Source organism: Podarcis muralis, chromosome 4, assembly GCF_964188315.1.
Source record: "Podarcis muralis chromosome 4, rPodMur119.hap1.1, whole genome shotgun sequence".
Taxonomy (NCBI): domain Eukaryota; kingdom Metazoa; phylum Chordata; class Lepidosauria; order Squamata; family Lacertidae; genus Podarcis; species Podarcis muralis.
Window position 1 is genome coordinate 25,767,242 of NC_135658.1, and position 19,984 is coordinate 25,787,225.

The window sequence follows — 19,984 nt, forward strand, 5'->3', positions numbered from 1 at the left end:
TTTAGTTATCTGAGGAGGAATATTAAGGGAGCCCGTATTTCTGAAACACAAATGAACTGCAATAAAAAAGCTGGGGAGGGGAATGGTCTCTTGAGATTTTTACAGAAGCCGGCTGCCTGCATCAGCTATATGGCAGTGATGACTCTTTGAACCCCCTTCACTTTTGGTAACACTTTTGCGGTCTGGACAATAAATTTCCATTTGACACTGATAAAACAGTTTTGTAAGGTTTCCAAATACTAGTTCTGCCCACAGCCATTTTCCCGCTTTCTCACAATAAGCCACTTCTCTCCTGCCCCTGAAACCACTGCTCATCGCTCCTTGTTTCTCTCTCTGGAAGTAAAAATCGGTAACAGAGTTTACAAGCACAGCCAAAATGAGGACGCCTTGAGCCCTGTAGTATGTGTGGGACGAATGAGGGGGAAGTTGTTGGTTTTTTAAAAAAAATGAATGAAATTTTTAAAAACTTAAAAATCATACTGAGTTCCAGGTTAAATAGCTAATTGCAGGTATATACTGTAGTATGTCATATTATTCATATCAGTGATAAATTTATCAACATAATCATTTTACAATCCTATAACTGAACTGAATTAGTCTTTTGTCAGATATACTTAAATCAAACATTTTCTCCATCTTATCTTAATTGCAGCCTCCAGTTATCGAACTGCTGATAGCATAACATAGTTTTAACAACAGTCCCTTTGGGGAATTACAGGCAATCCTCATTTTGCACAGGGGCTATTACCCTTTCCAAAACATGAAATGGCCCAAGGCAAACACTTCCATTGTCTCAACAGAGAAACACTGAGAGCAATGAACAGCCTGCACTATAGTCATATTTACGAAACACTCTCTTCAGTCTTACAAACTTAGGCTAATGTTACAAATTCATGATTTACCAGACACATAAAAAAATCCACACCCTCCAAGCCAACATTCCCACTGTTTGAAAACACAAGGATCAAATGACTATAGTAACGACGATAGTTCCTTAGGGACTATAATGTATGTGATATATACAGAATACATGGCTCTTGAGTTCCAAGAGATCTAACAAAGGCAGCTGCTGTTTTAAAACCTGTGAATTTATTTTAGGCATAAGTCTGACTGTAATTTTCACTCAGTCCCTCCCAAGCCTGGGGCAACTATGGAAGTTGCCTCCTTTGAAGTACTGCACCTTCCATATTACAGTACATGGGTTAACCACACCTTTCCTAGCCTTCAAACACCAGCAATTGGTATACTGTAAAAACCATGGCAAAATGTTGCTGTCCTGTTCCTTTCATTACTTCACGATGATTTTGGTTCCGTTAGCTTGTTTCGTTAAGTTGGTGTTATAGCAACTTACAGCTAAGGCTGCAATTACCCATTACACCTGCAAATAATATATCACATTGAAGTGAATATTCACTTAACGTCTAACATGACGTTACTCAAAATTGTATTAATTAGCTCTATCAAAATATCGAGGACCAGTTAGGGGCCAGCCCCCATATTCAGCTTCCTCTAAAAGCAGATAGCTGCATTCATTCCTCAGCAAAGAAGAGTTTGAAGAAGTGGATGGCTGTATCGTGTGTGCCCTTTAGCAAATGCTATCTAAAAGAGCAGTGAAAAGGGCACAGTGGTAAAGAAGTTTACTTTGCAGGGTTTTGTTTTTTTTGTTTTTAAAGTACAAGCAGTAGTCTTTGTCCAAATAAGTGTACTGGGGGGGAAACCAGTCTGTGACAATATTTTATATTACCTTGGACCATGAGCATGGGTTCTTTTCCTCCACCATGTGCTAGCATTTCTCTACGGTAACGTTCACCCATTGCCCTGAAGGAAAAGATGGTATTGTTATTACAGCCACCTGCAATCACAACCAGCTCAGATTCCTGTCACACCTGTCTCCGGATTCCTTGCAGATAAAGATCTAATGAAGCCTGTCGCTTCAAACTCACATGTCCATTTCAGAAACGCACACTATAAATAAAGTTACACTGGAGCAAGCTAAGCTTGAAAGATTGGAGCTGTAACCAAAGCAATATATCTATCTACATATCTGTATCTCATATCATTTTGTTGGTGTTGCCACTCGCAACACATACACCAAACAGTAAGCTTTCATTGTTGAATTGGAAAAGTGTGAAACGTCTGTGTTATCTTTGCTTTACAGAATTGTAAGAAATTCAGAGGCTGAAATTTCACGTTTCAGTACACAATCGTATCATTCACACTAAAATAGGCAGCAGAGAAAGGACCTGGACCAGTTCCAACATTAATAGTCATGTGGTTTTGATTTTAAACACTGTGATGTTACTCACTGACAGGAAGTTCTTTAAATGACAGCAACTTATCCCCTAGAAAAATCCAGGTTGAGTTAATGGGATTAAGAAGGAATGGATGATTGGCATGTGCATCACCACATGGGAACTGCATTTCTGTAAGCAGATAGGCATCCAAGCAGGTGCAGGTTTCCATGCTATGTCAAGGGTAAGTCAGAGAATCCCACTCTGCCTTCGGAGCTTGGAAAACATGCTGCTCCTAGCAGGAAGAGAGGCCCCTTGGACATGCTCTTCAGACTTCCTCCAAGCTTCTCAACTCCCTGCAAAATTCTCTACCTGCCTCAAACCTTCATTGATTTGAGGCATTTCCCATCCATTTGGGGATGGCTCCTCAACAAGTGTGCACTGATGAGTTCTGATGTGGCGAGTTTAGCTGTGCAAAATATGTTTCTTTGTTAAATGAAGTGGAATAAGCCTGTTTCCTAAGAGTCCCTAAAGATCCACGGGTTAGAATGGCAAGTTCCACATGGGACAAACTTCCTACAGTATTCACAACTGACTGTAATGGAGGCGTGCAGCCTTTCAGCAGGTGCTGCTTTTGCGGCTGTAGTGCTGCAATGGCAGCCACCTACGAAAAGCACAGGCCTGAGAAGGAACGATGTATAATGTATGGCGGGGATGCAGGGAAATTAAAAAATTCTGTAGTAGTATTCACGAAGAATTAAAAAAGATGTTTAAATCATCATTCGAGAAAAAGCCAGAAGCGTTCCTATTAGGTATAGTCTCAATGGACATTCCTAATGACAAGAAAAAGGTGTTTTTATGTGCTACAGCAGCTGCCAGAATATTGATTGCTAAAAATTGGAAAAGGGACATGGTCCCCTCAATAAGGGAGTGGCAAAACAAACTCTGTGAGTATACAGAATTGGCCAAATTGTTGGCAGCTATTAGATTTCAATCCAATCAGAAACTGAGGAAAGAATGGGAATGTGTAGAAGAATATATGGCAAAACATTGTTCCAAAACAAAGATATTGATATGCATTGATGGAAGTTCGTAAAGTTAAAGTTAAAATATGGAAAGATGGTTATTGGGGAATATGTAAACAATATGTATAACACAATATAAAAGTAATGAAAAACAAAAGAAGCTGAGCTCGGGTGGAGGGAAGTCACAAGGATAGGAATAAGGAAAATATATAAATACACACATAGATAGGTAGTATAATGTGGAATGTATTGTAAAGAATGATAAAATGTGCAATTGAATGAAACAATGTAAAAAAATGTTAAAGAAAAGAAAAGAAAAAAGAAAAGCACAGGAGGCCTGTTCAGAAAGCAATCAATTAAGCGTACTGAAAATGGTTTTATTTCACAATGGCAACTACCCAACCCTCTAGTGCAGCCTTTCTCAACCTGTGGGTCTGCAGATGTTGTTGAACTACAACTCCCATCACCCCTAACCAGCAAGACCAGAGCTCAGGGATGGTGAGAGTTGTAGTCCAATAACATCTGGGGACCCACAGGTTGAGAACCACTGCTCTAGCGGAAGGCAATCCGTAGCACTCTATTGTCATTAGCAGTTCTGAATCAGGGACAATGGAGGGAGATTTATTCTCTGGTGCTCCCCCATTCCATTTTATCCCCCACCCCATCATACTCCGCAAATGTCAGAACAAGAGGTACAAAAGGGTTCTGATGGGGAAGCAAACCTGGTGCCAGAGGTCTAAGCTGACATCTACCAAGAGTGCAAGCATGGTTCCCTGGTCATCCAGAAAATGCTCCTGCTCTGCTGTGCCCTGAATGTGTGCATACACTGGCTGAGGTTCCAGCCTGCTTTTCCCGCAGTCCTTACCTACTCATAAACACAGACAGGAAGCTGGAGAACCCAATGCATTTGCAATTCTTTAAAACAAACCACTCCTCTCATCTCTCCACATCTGACTTCTACCGAGAATAAATTATCTTTGCTTTGCTGTGTTTTACCCCTGAATTTCAAAAAATGCTATCGGAAGTAAAAGAACCATGTTAAAGATGGAAACTGCACAGCAACACGCCTTTATTTTATTTTTTTGTACCTGTCGAAAGGATCCTGTACGAAACATTGTTTCCAAACCATGGATGCGACAGCCCTGGACATGAGGTAGGAATAATACTTGGCCCCATAGCCCACAAGATGGTTGAATCTGAGTTGCCAAGCCTGTATGCGAGGGGAGGAAAAGAATAAACCCTGTCATTCTTCAGAAAGTTTGTTATGAAACTAAAGCATCAGTTTAAAAAATGTTATATTACCCTTAAGTCTTTTTTAAAAAACAAAATGGCAACATCTCAGCTTTTCTAATCTTAAGAAACTATTATAAACAGTGCAAAAGGTACCGAAGAACAATTGGCTTGAGAACTGCAGGTGCATTTCATTATATCCATCATTGTTGCTTTTGGGGGATTAAAGAAAAACCACAGTTTACATGTTATAAGTGTCACTATGTTTTAGTTTCCATCTAGGTACACATAAGGTTGCACCTGGAAAAGGTAAGCCTGCAACAGTCTGCCAAAAACAAAATCACAGCAGAGACATGTCCTGTTTTCCAGAACATCTTCCCACATGTCAAAATACAGGCTCAGAGGTAGGCGAGATGCACACACAACATGCCATTTTTCATTGCTTTGTTTGTATATTTAAAACAGATTACCATCATCTGTAATTCTGCTGCTATTTGTCCATAAACTGTCAGGGATTTATGATTCATGCTTTGATTTTTCCTCTAAGTACTGTTGTTAAATAGCACTGAGTGCTATGCTATTAAAATGAGTAAAATCTCTCCTGGATTGTGACTTCGCAGAGTCCAGCAAAAAGGCTCATTGGCTTGCCCAAGTTTCCACAGAATCCAAGTGGAAACAAGGAAACTGGCACCCCAAAAAATTGCACACAGGCTCCGGAGCTCTTTGAATCACTTAATGAGGAACAGAGACTGGAATCGATTTACAGGGATGACTGGTTAGAATTACTGTTGGCGTTTTCTTTTCATAAAAGCCAGAAAGGTAAGCCTGCAGCAGACCACCAGAAACAAAACAAAACAAAACAAAACAAAACAAAAACCAGATTGTCTCTCAAAGCATGTTGGGTATTGACAGAATTTTAAGGAGCCTGTTTTCAGCACATTTAGTAATGATTTATAATAAACCTTACTTGGCATTTATAAAGAACAAATTCATATATACATTTTAATTTACTTATTTGGTTTTATTTTAAATCCTGTTTGAAGCTAGCTGGGTTAGTATACTAGTCAATTCATTCAGAATTTATTTTTCTAAAACAGAATAGATATTTAATACATTATTCTTTAGGTGATGTGAAGCACAATCCTATGTAGATTTAACTGGAAGCAAGTCTGATTCTATGCAGTGAAGCTTACTCCTAGGTAAGTATGCACAGGATTGTACATGCTAACAAGCTAGAACTCAAACAGTGTCTCTCAAATAATTAATGAGAAAATGCATCTCTCTTCTTCCTACCAAGCAAAATTCATGCTCTGCCACAAAGGGACTAGATTATTCCTATAATTGTTTGCAGGTTATATGCTACACTAAAAGAAAAACATGTAATGAAAATGGTCCTGTAGCTTTTAAATCAAGTTACCAAACTTCAAGCTGTACCCTAATTCCCTCTAAACTAGATCTGAAAAGGAGTTAACCTTCAAGTCCGATTATTCTACATACAGTGAAGAAGTATTTTGGCAACAACATTTGAACTTAACATCCCCCCCCCCCAAAAAAAAGGAAACCACTCCCTTAGCTATAATCCACCACACAAAACACATTTAAAACATATTGGGAATATAGGCTGAATTAATAAAACATGTTGGTTTTTATTATAGTCTATTATAAGTCTTTCATCTGAGGATTTGAAGTTTTAGCTTGAAAGGTTTCAATGGAACCATTCTTTACATGCCCAGGATCTGAATTATTTCCAAACAGACCTTACCAAAGTGTGAAAGAATATAGATGTTTTCCCTACTATTTCAGATTTCTCTTTCCCTCTCTGAGCCTCTAAAAGAGGATTTTTCTGATCTTCTGGTGCAGTGGTTTTCAGCTAACTAGTTTGCAGGAACCCCTTTCAATATTGACTTCCCTGTGAGGAGCCTCAGCAGATCTACACTCAAACAAGCATTGCAGAAGATTCTTGGGGAGGTGTATGCATGCTCAGTTAACATAGGGCATTGGTTGAGTCGTGTTATCACTCTGGATACACATTTTTTGAAGCTGGGCCCTTCTTATAAATTGACATTGATTTATGGGGAAACACCCTCCCATCCCTAATGTGGTGCTTCTCACTTAATGTGAGAGACTGTAGATTAACTGTTATTAAAAGGCATTGAAAGGGGGTAGGAGTGCCACCTCCTTCTCTTGACTAACAATAGGACCACAGGTTTGCTGCTATATGCACTGACTGGAAAGAAAGGAACTGATCAGCTCCATACTCCAGTTGCGAAGAAGAAGAAGAAGAAGAAGAAGAAGAAGAAGAAGAAGAAGAAGAAGAAGAAGAGGAGGAGGAAGAAGAAGAAGAAGAAGAAGAAGGGAGTACCTTTCTATTGCATTCCATTAGCAGTGGATCACTTCTGAAGTCCTGGCATTTGTGACTTCATCCAACTGATTCCAGACAAACGCATTCCCATGAGGGATCTTGATTGCAACCAAGCCCTCAGAATGATTTAAAGGGAAGAGCTTTTGGCTTGATCCTTTGATTAATGTGAGACAACACCTGTTTCACTAGTGTAAAATATGAATGTGTTGCAAGCTGAGTCAGTTTGGTGCACCGTCAACAGCCAGAGTCTCCAGATGCACCACAGTGATATCGCACAAAACTGTTGTATTGCATGAAACTAGGTGTAGATATGGACACAGACAGGATGGGGATCTTGCATGTCACAACATCCTAAAGGCATTTTTTACCATCACAGAATGTTTTCATGCAAGTATTTTTTTATTATAACCATTCATTTAGAGAATGGCAGATTAATGGGTTGTGCTGCAGGATTTACTTCCCTCACTACACAGCTGCAGGATATGGTGCTAATGTCACCATGATTAGGCAGTCAAGAGCAAGCTGTTGAATCACATACTTGCTCCCACCTAGCTTAGCACTGAAAAGTCTATAGAGCTGAAGGAGGAAGTGCGAAAGAGTGGTGTTCTTCCCATTTCATACTTTAACTCTCATTTCAATTGCGGCTTATAATCCACATTTCTGTCACTGCACAATATAATCTTTTCAACTATAAAAATAACCCTCATGTTTCAAATTCCATTTGGGAACTCACCCAGCCTGCAGCTACATGCACAAATAAGTAAAACCTACACCTTACTGAAGGTCATGTTTCTAACTTGCAAGCAAGTTGATGAAGTCTTCAACTACACCAACTGCTCCAGTTAAATATGTAATAAGTCTTGAAAAAGCTGCAGGAAAACATTCCAAGAGTTTATTAAATCGTGATGTGCTCTATAGCATAGCCCAGAGGTTGTGATAACATGCCATTTGCAGGTCATGTTCCTTCCTGTTTTTTTCATATAGTTTAAGAGACAGAAATAAAGGTGCATGACTGAGCTACAAAAATTAATACTTAAAGATGCCTGCTTCCCATCAACATACCATCAATCCACCAATGATTATCTTGTCTGAACGTTTTCCAAAAACCCCATACATGATTTTTATTAGAAAGGATGAAAAGCTAACTGCTCTCTTGTGGCCAAGAGTCTTAAATAAAACACACATTTGTTATATTCTAGGACTATAAAACATAATTATAAGTGCATTAATACAATACCCTACATTCAATTTAGCACACAAAAAAGCTTTGAGGCAAACTGCAGCCATATGCTATCTAAAGGGGTCAGTTAAACTTTAAAGCTGTAAGCAGTCTGAGTTAGTCAAATCTTGATGGAATTATGGAGCAAAATGTTGGAGATCACTACATCAAATTATGACCTAACATTTGCAAAAGCAGAGAGATTTTAAAGCTGAAGATAACATGGTAGAACTTAATACAGACCTACTTAGGGCTGTGCTGAAAGTACTAATTGCTTTGCATGAATCTTTTCAACTGTCAGAAAATGATGTTTGGTAATTTTCTGATTCCTTCAAGTGTATGCCTTTTCAGGAAGCACTGCTCTCACTCAATTGGCTTGAGAATTTAGGGGAGGAGAGAGTTGCCTGCTGTGATTTTAGAACTCCAGAGCCAATTATTTAAAAATAAACTTTTTTTAGCCAAACATGTTTGTGAAAGAGTTTGCTACCCTTCAAGTTATAGAGAATTAGTCTAGAATGAAAAAAATCTGTCAATTTCAGGTGATCCAGAATGCTTTTATATGGAAGCAAATCTTTATTCACATCAGTAGAATGTTTATTAATATGGACGGAATGGGGATTAACTATTTAAACTGGCAGGCAAATCAGAAGTAACAAGACTGTAAATCAGAAGCTATAATTTCTCCTAACATGATATCTCCCTATTGATCTTCATTTATAATGAAAACTTCAACAATATCCTTAAAGGGTGTCCTGGGTAATTAGAAAAAAGTACTGTACCACATAAAGTATGGTTTAAAGAGAAAGGCTTTGCAATCGGGTGTATAGCCTCCTTCAGGATAATTAATTGTATGTCAAAATGTTTTGATGCATGAAAATGTTTTGGGGCTAGTTTACTGTTTTCATTAAGGAACAGGTAACATGACAGCAAATATAAGGACAAGCATACCAGCATGTGCCAGCAACATAATAGTATTGTGAAGCTTGTAGAATACTGTGGGTGATATTCAATCAGGTTTTACTCAGAGTAGACCTTTTAAAGTTGATGGACATTAGCCACATTCATTAATTTCCATGGATCTCTTCTGAATAAAACATAGTTCAATACCTCCCTGTGTTTTGCAATGCAGCGCCTGCAAAGGGATGGTCTGTTTCACTACGTCTTGGGCTGTAAAGAGAATTGCGTTTCATTAAAGGTAACCTGGCCCTGTATGTGATGTACGGAAAAGGCATTCTAGCATAACAACACTCAATGAAATTCATGAATGCTATGCTTCAGAAAGCAGGAATGAACAAGATGAATCAGACCAGAGATACATGCCTTAGGCAAGTGAACTAATAAGGCAAATGCTGTAAAAGCAAGTTAAGTTACAAGTAAATAAATGATAAAAGCCACGGTTGCTGGCAAGGACCGCTTTCCCAAGCCAAAAGATGGCAATCTGGTAGAAAGTGAAGCAAAACCTATCCACTGAACTACCTACCCACCCACCCAGAGTGAAAATGTCCTTGAGTCTCCTAGAATCCCACCCTGTACAACATTCCATTAGACTAGACAACAACAAAACTGCTTCCTGGTCTCTGATCGGGGGAGGGGGGGGGGACTTAAGGTTGCCTCTGATGCTATCACTCTCTTTGTGTGAATGTATGGGCAAACAGCATTATTAAGTTATTGCAACATTTTATAATCCCCTATGGGTCATCCTGTTCTGTATGTTTATGAAGTGGTAAAGATTTTGTGATTAGGTTGCTCATTCTCCCTGAGAGTCTTCTTGGTAACTCAAAGAAGCTTACATGTTTAATGAGGTACCTTCTCTTAGCTATTTTATAACCCAAAGATGGCGATAAGTGCAGAATATCTTAAATATGGGAATTCTGCCTCTTCAGTAAATGCCCTGTTTTCCTGTAGGGAAAGCAATCTACTCACTGGGATTGTTTCTAGCCACGGTAGCCATATGGTACAAGAGTAGGGGAGGGCTGCTGCCTTCATGCCCTGGTTCACAAAAGCATGGGGTTGGCCATTGCAGGAGAGAGGATGCTGGACTAGACAGGCCTTTGTTCTGTTCCAGCAAGGCCCTCCTAACATGTTTATGTCCTCATAGACAATGGATTTTAAGCCTCCATTTAAATCTTCTGGGAGAATGGGTCATCAGCAACCGCCTCAAATACATATGGCCCCAAGTATTATTTTCCGTTTTCTGCTAACTTGCAAAATTGCTTTTTAACAGTGCAAACCTATGCATAGCCAGTGTAGAGTAACAGTTATAGAGTGTTGGACTATGAGCTGGGGGGACTAGGGTTCAAATCCTCCTCTCAGCCATGAGAGCTTCTCAGCCTAACCTACCCCACAGGATTGATGTGGGGATTAAATGGGGATGAATGGACCAAGAATGCCACCTTGAACTCCTTAGTGAAAAGGTGAGATATAAATGCAATGAATAATTACATAAATAATTTAAGTCCAACTCTAATGTGAACATATGTGAACTGTGCACACACAGGTAAGTGTGTACAGTTGCAGCTTAAAATAATACAGGAAGAGGGGGTATTCTAAAGTCAGGAATAGGAAAGTAAAAAACAAAATGAAAAATGCACCCTGAGATTTTGAAAAGCGAGTCAAACGAGAGATTAAAGTTTCAATTTATAACACTTCTGTGTTTTTATTACCAACTCATAAATAAACCCAGCAAGACAAGGGATATAAATATTTTTGTAGTAGTTTATATTGGAGAAGAGGAAAGGAATTTCACATTCAATTAACCACTTAGGTGTTTCTGGAAAGATACCATATGGTCCTTGAACTATTAATTATAGCTTTTTAATGGATTATTGCATGTCAGGGCTAAAAGAGCAGTGGCTCTTGGGAACTGGAGTCTTCCCAAGGCATATCACATGGCCATAGTGCCCGGGAAGAGTGGCATATTGGGACAATGCGGAGGGTCCTTCCTTCCTTTGCAAGCCCTTTTGCAGTTGCTGCAGCTACAAGTAAGTAAAGGACGGAGAGGAGAGGTCATTTTGGTAGCTAGCATGGAGAGACTAGGAACTCTTCTGTGACCCAGATATTGATCCAGGTTAGCAAAGGGTGTTGCAGGGAGTAGTCCAGAATTTCTAAAAGTTAACGTCTCCTTTAAGGCACACTTTTAAGTATCCTAGAAATTCATTTCCAAGCCAGGCTCTGGCAAAATCTAATCACATCCCTGGTCCTATATATGCTCACTGCTACATGCGGGTCAATGAGGTCTGCAGGCTTCAGAAGAAAGCTCCCAAATTGTATAGAATGCATATGACTTGTGTCCAAACTCCCCATACATTATGGGGGAAGGCCATTCAGTCACACAGAAAGTAGGGGAGGGGGACCCCATTTTTCACAGGCTGCAGACTTTATGCCACACTACACAGGATCCCAGGGAATTCCAGCCACCCTGAGCGACTCTTGAGGGTAGGGGATGCAGTCTGAAGGGGGAAGCCAGCAGCCCCTCAATGTGTAAGCAAAATGCAACGTTATTACCAAAAGGTAAAGTAAAGGTAAAGGACTCCTGGGAAGTTAAGTCCAGTCACACTATGGGGTGTGGCGCTCATCTCGCTTTTCAGGCCAAGGGAGCCGGCGTTTCGCCACAGCCAGCTTTCAGGGTCATGTAGCCAGCATGACTAAACCACTTCTGGCACAACCCTATTACTAAAAAAGCACTAATGCTACAATCATAAAGGGCTGAATTTCATGAGGTCAGTTTTTCCTTAAAAGCTTCAAGTGGTTTACAATTTGACAACTTCCAAACATTCTGCTTCAAGAACTGTGAATAGCTGGGGGGAAGTGTTTCCTGAAAAGTGTTGGCCTCACTTCAAAGAAAGATCGTTGGCTTAAGCTCTACTAAATTAATAGCTCCAGTTAGTCACAACTAACTTGCCCCATTGATTTCAATGGGACCTAAGTGGGATTCAGTTTTCTTGTGATCATTATCTGCAGCTTTTCTGTTCAAATGAAGAAATGAAAGGGCTTCTCTTTTTTTTTTTAAAAAAAAAAAGCAATCCAAGATTCATGAGCTGGTTTTCAAAGTACTAACTTTGTTATGGTTTTGAAATGAATGCTGAGTTTATGAAACCACCTTTATAAAACAATAACCAGAGACTATTTACAGAAAAATCCACAAAGGGATTGTTACACATTCATTTAATTTTCCTCTTCCTACACGCAGTCTCGTAAAACCTGGTTTTACAGTGTACTTTAAGATGACCCAGTTGAAAGTTAATCCAAGGGTATACAATTTGTATAAACAAATGGGTTTTCCACTTTGGCTGAAGCAGCAAGTTACAAGCATTCCAAAACTAAAGGATGTTTTCACAAGCGTCTCTAAAATCTGATTTTTTGAATTTCCTGGGTTTGCAAATTGAATGAAAGAGCCACACTGACCACAACATATATTTCACTTAAAAATGACCCACTTCTGCTTTCTGTACAACATTATAAAAACACTCAGAAGTTCTTCAATGCATATTTAAACTGTTTGTAGCCTCACTTGTGTAAAATGCACGCAGCCTAATGATTACATTATACCCTTTAGGAAATTGAAAAAGAAGTAACAGCCAAACATTTTTAAGTAGTCTCAAGATTTTTTTCTATGCTTTGCAGTAAGCCTAAACTATGGCTGGAGTCCAGACATCCAAGTCACTGGTCTTATTCAAGGACGTTTTTACTTGCCCCTCCTATTTTGAATGTTAGACTCCTCACCTCAAGCTATATTATTACTAGTAGCATTTATTTCACTTGCGAATTGCTTCCCATGAGTCATCCCAAAGCAATTTGCAATATAATAACAGATATAAAACAGTTCCACAGATAAAAACTTTTTTAAATGATAACATAAAATCATTTGGGTGGTAGTCAACTAATTTTTACTCAGAAATTAATGAACATGACTAAGTCCATTAACCTTAGTTTTCTTTTAAAATATCAATCCGCATGAAATATGGTACTCACAGTATTAGGAACGTATGGCAATCCATAGAATTTCTCTTGAGTTTCTTTCAAAATCTCTGTGGTTGACTTCTCTAGAGGATGTTTCCCATGGTATATTTGGTCCAAGACAGCATAAAAGATCTAGATAGATAATATATATACTGAGCTATGGCTCACTCTTGCTATTCAGCATGTGGTAAACAAATTCAGACATGCAGCAGAATAAAAGAGATTAAAATACATGCATTCCCTTGCTTTTCTTCATGAGAGTAATACAGAATAACGTTCAGAATAATACTAATTTTATTATTATTTGTACCTTGCCCACCTGACTGAGTTGCCCCAGCCATCTGGGCGGCTTCTAAATATATAGGTAAAAGGTAAAGGACCCCTGGAGGGTTAAGTCCAGTCAAGGGCGACTATGGGGTTGCGGTGCTCATCTCACTTTCAGGCCGAGGGAGCTGGCGTTTGTCCACAGACAGTTTTCCAGGTCATGTGACCAGCATGGCTAAACCGCTACTGGCGCACAGAGGACCGTGATGAGTGCCAGAGCCCACGGAAATGCCATTTACCTTCCTGCTGCAGCGGTACCTATGTATCTACTTGCACTGGCGTGCTTTTGAACTGCTAGGTTGGCAGGAGCTGGGACAGAGCAATGGGAGCTCACCCCGCTGCGGGGGTTTGAACCACCGACCTTCCGATCAGCAAGCCCAAGAGGCTCAGTGGTTTAGACCACAGCACCGCCACCCCCCCACAAAAATAAAAACATAATTCTGTTCATATGTTCAATACTGAGGAAGAGTGTTAGTTCAGTAAAAGAGCATATAGTTTTTATGGAGAAGACTCTAGCTATAGTCCCTGGCATCTCCGAAAGATCTCTGTCTGTAAACTTGGACAGCTACTGCCAATCAGCATAGATAATACTGAGCTAGATGGTGATCTGATTCTGCCCAATACACCTTCCTATGATGTTCCCATTCTCAAGTCTTGTGTATGCACAAAAATCCTGCTTTTTCAAAAGGAAGCCACCATACATCCATAGGACTTCAGCCTGATCCTTAAAAGATACCATACTGTCGCATCAGGTAGGTATGCACGTGTCTTAGCGACACTTGTATTACAAAAGCGTCCTCCACACAGCCCTCAGGATCTTTATTTCTGCACAGCTGTTATAAAAGGACACCTGAGCAAATCCAAGGCTTCCACTTCTTGCGTCAGTACTAATTTCTAGCTAAATGCCTGGGGTTAATAGGAACAAGTCAGGGAGACAGGAAAGCAGAGGAGAAATCAAGCCCTATGTTGGATCCCCCAGCATATTTTTGCAGTGGTATTTGAACAGCAGCTAATATATTGAAGGCAGGCTGGGACATATGGCTGGTTTCTAGCCAAATTTTGATTGAGGCCATCATTGATGTGCTATTTATATAGAAACATTGCAGAAACGGCGGGGGGGGGGGTGTTACTCCATTTTTTGCTTTTGACATCTTAATAACTGGTCTTATCAATCAAAGCCTAGAGCAAAGTTATAAAGAATCAAATTATAATTAATTTGAGTCATGAATGGTTGCTGTACATTAAAAATATACTGTCTTTTTATTTTATTTTAACAGGGTTGCAGTCATTGTCCCCACTGCAGTCTTTGTGGGAGTGGCAAGATGTGGATTCCAAACCATGAGAAGAACATCTTCAAGAAAAACCAAACCCCAGTATTGTACCACATAAATTCCCATGGAAAACTATAGTGGTGGGGAGAATTCCTTTCCAGGTCCTTTTCAAACCAGTCTTAGAACATAAAGACAGGGTTCTGGTGTCCTCCCAGTACTGCCACAATCTCTCATCCCACAAAAGAGCTCGCACTAGAAATTTGGATGGAAAATAAGATTTTGTAAGAAAGTATATCTAAAATGAAATGAGAGGATTGAATCACCAGAGTTACCGACTTTTAGGTTTCATGTGCTTCTCTTTCCCAATTAAGGCAACATGGCTGAAAAATGCTTAACACTGATTGAATTGCACCAAGATATTTCTTGGCACAAAGAACCACCGGTTTATCAGTCCTGTGCTCTGTGGAACTTGGCACAGAACATTATAACATGACCTTGCCACCCACTTATCTCTCATCTGGTGAGAGGCCTGTAAAAACTCAATTACTATGAAGCTCTACAACTTTTATAGATATGTCAGTACTTTTGCCTGGAGGCTCCCTTAGTCTGCTTTTTGGTGGAGCAAAAATTAAATTACTTCAGATTGCAGGAGGGTTATTCTATTTTGGACCACCTCATCTGTTTGTTTGTTTTTTTAAAGATCCTTGCACCTAAAAATATAAGCCATGAGGGAAAGAGCTGGACTGTGTGCAATGAGGGTTTAAATGCAACTACCCATGTGAAACAGTACAGTTCAGAAAAGACTCTTGGGATACGTGAAAGAAGAACGAAAAGCCTCTACCCTACACTTGGAATTCCAAATATTCCCAGTCAAACTGTGGGTTTGGAGAGAACTGAAGGGGAAAGAGCTAAGAATTTAAAGTTGTAATTATCTAAGCCTTGATATCCTGTAGAGGCTTGGAGGAGACAGACATTTAACCACAATTATGTTTCAGACTGTCCTTGTTCTTTGTGGGATGAGGTGGGTGACCTATGCATAACTCTTAGTCACCCTGCAATTTCCAAAGCAAGCTTGGTGTTGGAGAAATTGCTATGACTGCCAAGGGAGAGAAAAGTGACTGCTATTACAGCTCTTGATGTCATGACAGAAGGGCTCAGCATGTTCCAGGATGGTATATTTTTTAAGTGGCAAACCTGAGAAAAGACAGGACGGTTTTCTCCATCATTGGGACCTCATGATCAACTCAGAGATCCCCCTACTTGTAGGAATGTTTCATGCCATGATCCATCATTAGTAATTGTTTGTGCCATATTAATCTCTAGGAGGCTTCATGCCTGTCTAGTTCTAGCTTCGATTCCCAGCCTTTAATCCATCGATAATAAATGATCACACGTAATCCCCACCTCTCACATGTAATTCCCGCCTTATGCTTATGTATCAACCAATCAGCGACAAGCACACCTGTGGCAATGTTTGTAATATTCAATAAAAGAGGCTCCCAGGGTCCGCCCAGGCCAGACGCCTCATGTTACACCTGCCTCTCTCGTCTCCTGTGATTTTTCATTCCTACACCTACTGATCTCAGTTCAGATAGTATACTGCAAGGGCTCAAGAAAAGCATTCTATGTACTTGCCCTCCACTTGTTTCATTCATTCATTCATTCATTCCTTCATTCATTCATATTCTTCAAGCACTCTATCTCATGTTAAGGGAAATAAATGAAAAGGGAGATACCAGGTGATTTTCTTACCCAATAAGTTACAAGTTCTAATTATTTCGTTCACTGATTAATCTCCCTAAAAATAGCTCTTTTAATAATTTGAGAGCCATAAACAAACCAAATGCATTTTCATTAAAATAAACACAACTGAAAGCTTTATTCAGTATTTTCTTAGAGATGAACTTCCTTGGGGAAGATTTTTTATGATTAAGCCAATATGTTATGTGCGTAAATTACCTAAAATAGAATCAGTTCTCATTTAGAATGTTCAAGTGCATTTCCTCTTTAGAATAAATTAGATTTGGGTTCATAAATAAATAAATACATTTACATACTAGATTAGCTCGTGATTTCCCCCGAAATGCATTTATTTGTTATAGATTTGTTCTGGCTTATGCATTTATCAGAGTCTTTAGAAATAAGCATGTAAACATTTCTAACAGATTATGTTGCTTCTGTTAGAATGATTAGTTTTTGGAAAAGCACATGGCAACTTATGAACCATTCAAGTCCATTGCCAGAATGAAAACTTGGCTTGCATGCTCTTGTTCTGCATGTTCTGCATATTTTAGGCTGACAGTTTCCAGTGCCTTTTATTTAATGGATCCACACAAAAAAGCTGCAACACCATGCACACTTAATTTGCAGACGTCCCACTGAAGTTAGAGGGACTTTTATTATTATTAATATATATATATATATATATATATATATATATATATATATATAAACACAAAATTAAACAAGAAAAAAGAAGAAACAAAAAACAAAGTAAAACACAATTTGGCTTTGATAAGGCCCCACATTATTTGGCCTTATCCTCCAATCCAGAGGTCACAAGCAAGACATTTAGATTCAGGAACCCACTATAATCTATCATAAGGAAGCATGAACAATCATTCTATCTGTGCACTAAATTTAGAGATCAAAGGCACATCATGGGGCTAGTGCAGATGTAATGCTGGCTCTTTGTTACCCATGACCAAGAAAAGTGGGAGGCAGCTATCCTCCCATCTTCTCTTCATTCCCACTCTGCCATAACTAGAGTTCAGATAAATATTGGCACTGACCTTCAACCAGTTCACACTAACCAAGTTTGCCCTTAAACTAGGATCTGAACCCCAGTTTAAACTGCAGTTTCAGATCCTGATTAAAAGGAAACCTAGTTCAGCACTAGCACTAGAGGCAAGTTAAGGCAGAGGGGAATTCACGCTAGTGTTTGGAAGATGTGCTTCTGAAGCTGGCTGTCTCTTTTTTAATTGAAGTCAAGAAGAAACCAGAGTTAAAATTCACATCATTCCATAGAAGCAGGTTTTCACTGGCTGCTGCACAATGTAGAAATCTCTTTCCCTACAGAGTTCCCTGAACTTTTTCTAACAGCATTGCAGACTTTAAAAAGCTTAGATTGACTTTTGACTGTCAAGTTTTAGCTTTAAGAAAAGTTTATTTGGATATGTATTACTTTCAAACTGCAACTCATTCTACACTTAAGAGTCGGTGACATTAAAATCCCATAAAGTTTTAAAGTAATTCATTTTAAGTATTCAACAGTTGTACAAATGTGCCAAAGAATCTGCATCACTGAGTCATAACTTTAAAATGATGCTGTGCTAATCTTAAGATCTTTCCCAACTTCATAGTAAGGTTAAAATCACATAGAAGCAAACAACATACCTGAAGCTGCATGTCGGCAGCAGCACAAACTTTCTTAGATTCGCAGAGTCTTGACACCATATGTTTGGGCAATGGCTTGAAAAATAATTAAAAAAAAAAGATGGGGAGATGGAAATCTTTTAAACAATTTTTAAATAGACTCAGTGAACAGACAAAGTAACAGTCACGTGCAAGTAAAATGTGTATTTAATTGTATGCTGGAAAAGAACATGGCTCGGGGCTCTCTGTTGCTTCTACCACCTATTTCGCATCTTGATTGTTTAATGAAAGGACACTTGGCTTGGCTTTCCTTGCTACCTTCTAGTCTGGAGAAGGTAAATGGTTGTGCAAGTACAAACATAGCCAGGTGCTTGCTTAGGACATGGAGAAGAAGTAGCAATAGTTGGATCAGCATGTCACACAAAATATCTTCTTCCAGCGGAGGAGAAGAAAAGTTAAGGTTCACAGAAGAGAATAAAACCAGCAGAAAAAGCAGGTAAGAAGAAATGGAATCTCTGCTCCAGATTTTTGGGGTGGTGGTGGTGAAGAGGTAGGAAAAACACAAAGGAGAAAGGAAAGGAAAAATTCAAAGGGGAAACTTGAGATCAAAGGCAGATGGGGAAAAAGAGAGAATCCTTGTCTGCTTTGGGCAAAGGCAGGGGCAGAACTGAAAGAGAAGCTACAGGAAATCAATCACATCACATGTTCCTTACTTGGGCAAACCATAAGACACAACTCATCATGTGGATGTATTGCATGCCAGCCAGGGAAACTCTAGCTCTCTTCTTGTTTCAAAGTCATACCACATCAAGATACACAGACAGGTAAACTATTCCAGGCAAACAAACACTCCGTTTTATGATAGGAGAAAGTATCTATTGTTAGCTATGAGGAGAAAGGTAAGAAGAAAGATGCTTCATTTGATATAGCTTCTCACATTAAAAAAAATGCAGCGAGAATAAAATAAATTAGAAGTTTGAAGACAAAACTATATGCTACTAACAACACTGTATATCTTTTTGTCCAGTTTCCCCCTCTCCTCTATAATATAGCCTTTCTCCTGGGATCATCCTGATATGTGTTTACCTGGCCCTAACAACATGAAGGAACAGATTAAGTTTTTCTACACAATATAGAGCGAAGTGCGAAGACTGAACACGGAATGCTTCTTACTAATTTATACTTGTGCCCTGAGTGTCAGTGTGACCAAAGCCTTCAAATTGTTAAAGAGCCTCTGTAGCTTCAAAAATGGAATACAGATGTCTGGAATTTACAAACAGCTCTTCAATCATGCCTGAAGCTTTACAGTTGAAGTGCTTAAGAACTGTTCTATCAAAGAATTGTTGCTATTACAAAATAGCAACATGGTCAGGTTCTGTACTAATTATGACATCTAGAAAAACTACTCGTGTTAGTAGAACAAATGCAGCTGCATCAAAGTTATTGAGAACCAATAAAAACATTATCAGCAAATTAGATGGAAGTGAAAATGGGCAAGAAATGCTCCTAAACTGAAATGCTTCCCATAGTAGTTAACCACACAAGATCTATAATTTTCCCATCCAGAAAATAGCAGTATAGTTTTGAAAACTTAAGAATATCCAGTGTGCAAAGCTGTAATTTAAATTGCACCATTTAAACAGCAGACAATTATTCCACACTGTAGTACAACTGCTATTCTGGGACTTAGCCCCCAGACATGGACCCCTTGATTAGAATGATTTCTAAACGAGAAAAAAGCAGATCTCTTTCCCCACTCCCTCCCACCCAAAAAAACCCCGTAAAGAATACAAACATAAACATATAACAGAGACATAAATGTTAGACCACACACAGGCCTAATCAGCACCATTGCAGATAAAAGCAAGACAGGTGGACCCAAAGCTTTCCTCTTCTTAATAATGAAAGAAATGTTAAACTGAAAATATAACTTAACTCTCTGAAGCTGGTAATTGCTACTTTGCCAGTTAATCCTTTACTCCTCTGAG

General features: G+C 39.1%; 1 protein-coding gene across 1 annotated transcript in view; it reads right to left on the bottom strand.

Annotated features, from left to right (window-relative positions):
* Positions 1–19,984, bottom strand: part of MIPEP (mitochondrial intermediate peptidase) — a 50,388-nt gene that overhangs the window by 2,672 nt on the left and 27,732 nt on the right. Inside the window, exons 15-18 of the mRNA XM_028726347.2 lie at positions 18,018–18,092; positions 13,039–13,158; positions 4,345–4,466; positions 1,745–1,818 (exon numbers count right to left, since the gene is read on the bottom strand). Of these exons, the coding sequence (XP_028582180.2) occupies positions 1,745–1,818; positions 4,345–4,466; positions 13,039–13,158; positions 18,018–18,092 (391 nt within the window). The remainder of the gene's footprint in view (positions 1–1,744; positions 1,819–4,344; positions 4,467–13,038; positions 13,159–18,017; positions 18,093–19,984) is intronic.